This window comes from Mastomys coucha, chromosome X (assembly GCF_008632895.1).
Source record: "Mastomys coucha isolate ucsf_1 chromosome X, UCSF_Mcou_1, whole genome shotgun sequence".
In the NCBI taxonomy this organism is placed as follows: Eukaryota; Metazoa; Chordata; class Mammalia; order Rodentia; family Muridae; genus Mastomys; species Mastomys coucha.
In genome coordinates this window covers 127,746,301-127,752,502 of record NC_045030.1, presented here as the reverse complement: position 1 = coordinate 127,752,502, position 6,202 = coordinate 127,746,301, and the positions used below count along the sequence as shown (strand labels likewise).

Here is a 6,202-nt window from a genome sequence, read left to right as displayed (position 1 = left end):
TACAGCCAATTTTGTGAGCCTGAATCTTTACTAGGCTTTAAGCATTACTGTATTTGTGGACATGATGCTTTTTAATATGACTACTAGAAAATCGTGCATGTTAAACTTTTACGATGCAGTGAGTTTGCTAGCTATCTAGTCTTTGTCTTGTTTTTGAAGTACTGGAGATCAGATCCAGGGCCCTGTACATGCGAGGTAGGTGCTCTGCCACAGACTACATCTTCACTTCAATGATGCTTTTTCATACTTAGCATTTTTACTTTGTAATCCTGAATGAGTTGTTTCAGGTGTACGCATATCCTTAACATTTTTATAAGGTAGTAAGCATTTACAAATTGACAAAAGCATTTTGTGTGCACGCACACACACACACACACCCCATAGTACTAGTAATGAAACATTTCTTAAAAGATCTTAAGGTGACAGCATCCCAAATATGTAAAGATGATGATTGCTAACCCCTCAGAGCTTCTTCATATTCTACATCTATGGATAATTAACCTAAAATCAAAACTATTGAGGGAAACTCCTATAGTGAATGTGCTATGTGTGGAGCAGTATGCTGAGTCTACAGCATGCCCTGCTGTATCCCCACAGCATTCTTGGTCTCAGCGCTGTTCACCTGGCAGCTTTGCACTTTTACAAGGCACAATGGAACTGTCTGTTCTGAACACGTACAGACTGTTTTTTCTTACCATTGTTCCCTAAACAATCTGTTATAACAACTCTTTATGCAGAATTTACTCTCCAGTGGATTCTTAATAAGTAATTAAGGGAATGGTAATAAAATAAATTAATAAATGTATTTACCTGTGTTCAAGTTCATAATACTCACTATTCTGCAGATTGAATGGTCTTAGTGTCTATCATTCATGCTCTGTTTCTCAAGGAAAAATCTATTTTACCTGATTCAGTACATATTTTTCCAATTAAGAAGCTGCAATTGGCTGGGCAGTGGTGGTGCACGCCTTTAATCCCAGCACTTGGGAGGCAGAGGTAGGCAGATTTCTGAGTTCAAGGCCAGGCTGGTCTACAGAGTGAGTTCCAGGACAGCCAGGGTGACACAGAGAAACCCTGTCTCGGAAAAACAAAGCAAAGCAAAACAAAACAACAACAACAAAAAGAAGCTGCAATTGCATTGAGAGTATGGAGAGCTGAGCATCCATTCACTGTTAGTGGAAATATAACACAATGTAACTTCTTCTTAAAAGCAAGTTAACGATCTCCACAAATCTTTTTGAAAATGTACCTTTGACAGCAAGTCCACTTGTAGTGGCTTTATCCAACAGAATACTTGTATATATGTGAAGTGTTGTATACAAGAGTATATCTTAATAAAATTACAAGCAAATCATTAATCATAAGGAATTAAATTCATACAATGGCAAACACAAAAAATAATAAAACAGCCTTTCATATACTAATGGTAAACAAAAGCTATGTTGGAGATAGATCATATATTAAAACATTAAAATACGGACCAGAAAATTGTCTTGAGAGAATATCCTGTATACCAAGATGTTTAACAGCATTTCTGGTCCTAGCCACTAGATGTCAGCATGCCTACTCTCCAATTGGGGAAAACCAAAATTGCCCCCAGACATTGTAAACCCTGTTGAGGAGGGAGTTATCCTTGGCCTTCAACTATTTACTGTTTTCAAGTACTGAGTAATGACTACCAATGAAAAATTCTCAAAATATTCTTGAATTATGATGCGAATTAATCAATACATAATAACTACCACCTATCCAAGCAATCACTGTATGCCAAGCATACTAAGATTCACATACCTCACAAAATATAATGTTCACAATACAATTAAGTATATACTACCATGCTTATTTAGCAGCTAAGGGGAGCTAGGTATGACAGTACTTCTCCGTAATTCCAGAACTCAGGAGACTGATGGAGGAGGGTTAAGAGTATATGACTAAACAAGGAAACCAACCCTGTCCGAAACACAAAACAAAGCAAAATCTTAACAAGGTTAATTGAAGGCCAAAACCTTTTTAAAAAGCTTGTCTAAGATCAAAGTTATTAAGCAAAGGCACAGAATTTGACCCATTTAGTGATATCCAATGTTTTGGTTTGTTTGTTTTGAGGTATCTCAACATTTTTCTGATGTGTCTGCCTTGAAAAAACCAAATAAACAAAAAAGGTAAAAACTAACAAAAAAACAACCAAACAATTTCTATTAAACTTCAATTAGGCCAACAAATATCTGAGACACTGAACCCATGACCTGCTCCTTCCTGGAGACTATGGCTAAGGGTTCAAGGCTCTCTTTCTCCAAGACATCATGCAAAGCAAAAAGGCTACATTGCAGCCACAACCAATCACCCAGGAATACCAGAATGTTCATCTTTGTCCCAGCATATTCATTAGGCACAGAGTCCATGCTGGCTGGGATGTACTAGAGTACTGGGATGACTAGAAACTTTTACCTTACATTATGCCTAATATAGTGCCTCAGGGACTTTTCTAGGGAAGGAAGCAGTTACAGAGACCTACATATAAACTAGAGTTTTACTCATCCATAAAAAAATGAAATGATACTATTTATAAGAAAATGGGATAGAATTAGAGATCATATTAAACAAAACAAGCCAGCCAGTCAGTTACATATCTCCCCCCCCCTCTCTCTCTCTCTCACACACACACACACACACACACACAAAGGAACAAAAGGTCTGAATAGTTTTTACAAAGAAAATAGGGAAGTGGCCAATGAGCATGGAAAATGCTTTCCATATGAAATGGCATGCAATTCAGTATTCATACCTTTAATAAAAAATAAAAATATGGATAATAAACATTGGGAAATATGTGGAAAAATGGAATCTTCACATTGTCTTTTTATACTTCTTTGCAATTAATTTTCCTTCCTTCTTTTCTTCTTTCCTTCCTTCCTCCCTCTATCCCCTTTTTTCTTCATTTCTGAGACAACATCTCTGTGTGTGTGTGCCAGGCTAGTTTCGAACTTAAACTTTTCTTACCCCTAACCTCAGCCTCCCAGGTGCACTACCGAGCCTCTTTTGGCATTTGCTTTTGTTTGGGGTTTTGGTTTTGAGTCAACCAGCTTGAAACTCTTGATCTCGCTGCCTCAGCCATGAAGATCCTCGTTTATGCTGTTGTTTACTGACAGCCTCCCCAACTACACACTGAACTCTGAGAACAAGACCCAGATGGATCTTGCTCATCACATGTATATTTGAGACATCCACTCAATGACCATTGCCCTAACTCTGTGCTGTTTTCATTGTTAGGGTTCTCAATGTTCTATCTGGTTAAGAAACTTGTGAATCCAAATTCTTTTAGTGTTTGTGTGTGTGTGTGTGTGTATCTTATGAATAACCCCCAAGTCACTAATAAGGTTGAAAATGGTCATCCTGTCAATTATCTAAGAAGACACACATCCCTGCCACATCCACTTATCTTCACTACATTGAATCAACAAGCTTCAAGGAAGAATAGAAAAATATTGCCTAGTTTACACTTTCAACCTTAGGAGAGATCCACAAGAGCTTTTATTCTATGATGGCCTTCCTTACCTGGCAGCAGCACAATTGAAGCAGAACTGAATGGTCCATGGAACTCTCTTATGTCCGCCCTTCCCTCAATTCACCGCATCATGTTATAATACTTTGTTGACAAGTTGTCATGGTAACAAGGTCAGACTCCTTTATAGACTAGATATTTAAGTTCCTTAAAGCCTGGCATCACTACCAAAATTTTGTTAGCATTAAAAAAATCTGAACGTGTCTTGTAACTCAGATATAACATTTCCTATTTTCACAGTCAGTGTTGCCACATCACGTCTAAAGACCCTTTAAATACACTTACCTGCAGCAAAAAGGAAGCTGCATAGCTCAATAGAGAAGGATGGTGGACAAAATTTAAGGTGTTTTTATACTCTATTCCTTCAGTATTTTCTATGGTTTGGGGATCAACGTACACTCCTGTTTCAAATGGTCTAGACGTCCATAGGCAACGAACCATAGCTGTCAAATAGTAATTAAATTCTTTATAGATCTTGCTGCTGAGACTGAACTCTGATTTTGCCTAATGGGAAAGAGATAGAATAGTCATTAACATCTATTATTCTTGGCCAGTTTATTCTTAACAAGTCCCACACAACTATACTTGATTATTTACAAAAATGGTCATTTAACACAGGGTCATCCTTCATACCTTCTGTAAAAAGTCCTTTTTCTTGGCAGCTATCAAATTATCGCGATACCTAATAATAAAAGCAAATATAATGACACATTTAAAATGCTGTTGTATGTAATACTTCTGAATGTACACTGAATTCTTTGGTAAAAATAAACTCTTTGGTTCCACTGGCGAAACAGCCGTCACAGAAGCACAAGTGCCTGTGTTTAGCTCTCTAACACCGTCATAAAAAGCAGATTTCGTTGCAGGTATCCCTAACCCTAGCACGGGAGCTCTCTGGAGCTCACCATTCAGCTGGTACAGAGAGTCAGTGAGCTCCTGCTTCAGTTAGAGACAATAGATAAAGTGCAAAGCAATACTGGAAGACACCCAATGGCCACCTCTGACCTCCACATGAATATACACGCACGTGTACATATACAATCATGCAAACACACACACACAAACAAGTATATTATAAACAAATGCAACTGTGAACAAACACAATTATCTGGTTGTCTAATTAAAGATTTTATACATCTGTGGTACATTTTCTATAAAGAACTTCTAAAGTTAGGGCTTACAAGTGGAATTCAGCATTAGACCATTTGTGTGGCATGCAAGAGTTCAACCTCAAGTACTGCAAAAAAAATAAAGTAAGATAAATAAAAAGAGGCTCCAAATTGAGTTGGAGGATGACAAGACAGCTTAGTGAGTACAGTGCTTGCCATGAATGATGACAACCTGAGTTTGATATGCAGAACCCACGTACAAGTATAAGGAAAGAACTGACTGTACAAAGTTGGCCTCAGCTCTCCATATACAAACTGGGGTACATGTGTACCCACATATATACAGACACAATAATGATACATTTTTAAAAACTGAGTCAGACATTTCAGATGTGCTCTTACTGTAAATATAACTCAATAGTGAGAAAACAAACAATTGAAAACATTCTTTTAGTGTTTCATTATTAAAGAAAGCAGCCAATCACTAACACAGAACACATTTTCTTTCCGTAATATAAGGCATAGTAGGCCAGTGGGATGACGGAGCAGGCAGACTCTTGACACTCAGCCTGATGACCTGACCTTGATCCCTGGCCCTCACAGGATGGAAGAAGAAAGCAAACTCTTGAAACTTGTCCTTTGACTCCTCACATATTATCACACAAATACACACACACACACACACACACACACACACACACACACACACACTCATTCGCGCACACACACACAAAACAAATACATGTCTACATGTCAAAAAGTTAATTTAAAGGTTTAGCAGAGCAGACAATAAAATCCTGAAACAATCTTTTTTTCTTATCTGAGAACTGCTATCTAATTCATCTCTGTCATTAACATTGACAGAGCTCTATAAAGAGCATAAGGCAAAAATAAAGATTGGAGGGTCACAAAGCTGGCATAAGTAGGTCCTCTTGCTTCCCAGAAAATGTTCTTTTACTAGAAAAACTACATACACTTCAACAGTTATCAACAAATGATTAATTTTTCTTTAACGTGAAAATTTTAATTAACAAAGCTGACTGCGGGGCTGGAGATATGGCTCAGTGGTTAAGAGCACTGACTGCTCTTCCAGAGGTCCTGAGTTCAAATCCCAGCAACCACATGGTGGCTCACAACCACCTGTAATGGGATCTGATGCCTTCTTCTGGTGTTTCTGAAGATAGCTACAATGTACTCATATACATAAAATAAATAAACAAATCTTTAAACAAACAAACAAAAAACCCAAAGCTGACTGCAACAGCAACACTACAAAACAAACCAATCCATAACAAAGACTTTCAATTCCATATACCCTACAGGGGAAATTGAAAACTAGCCCAGCTATAGTTTTAGTATCTTAAGAAACCCCCATAATGGGGCTGGAGAGATGGCTCAGCGGTTAAGAGCACTGACTGCTCTTCCGAAGGTCCTGAGTTCAAATCCCAGCAACCACGTGGTGGCTCACAACCATTTGTAATGAGATCTGACTCCCTCTTCTGGAGTATCTGAAGACAGCTACAGTGTACTTATG

General features: G+C 37.9%; 1 protein-coding gene across 1 annotated transcript in view; it reads right to left on the bottom strand.

Moving 5' to 3' along the window:
- Positions 1 to 6,202, bottom strand: part of Cenpi (centromere protein I) — a 55,244-nt gene that overhangs the window by 4,512 nt on the left and 44,530 nt on the right. Inside the window, 2 exon segments of the mRNA XM_031368296.1 lie at positions 3,845 to 4,063; positions 4,193 to 4,241. Coding sequence (XP_031224156.1) covers positions 3,845 to 4,063; positions 4,193 to 4,241 — 268 coding nt within the window.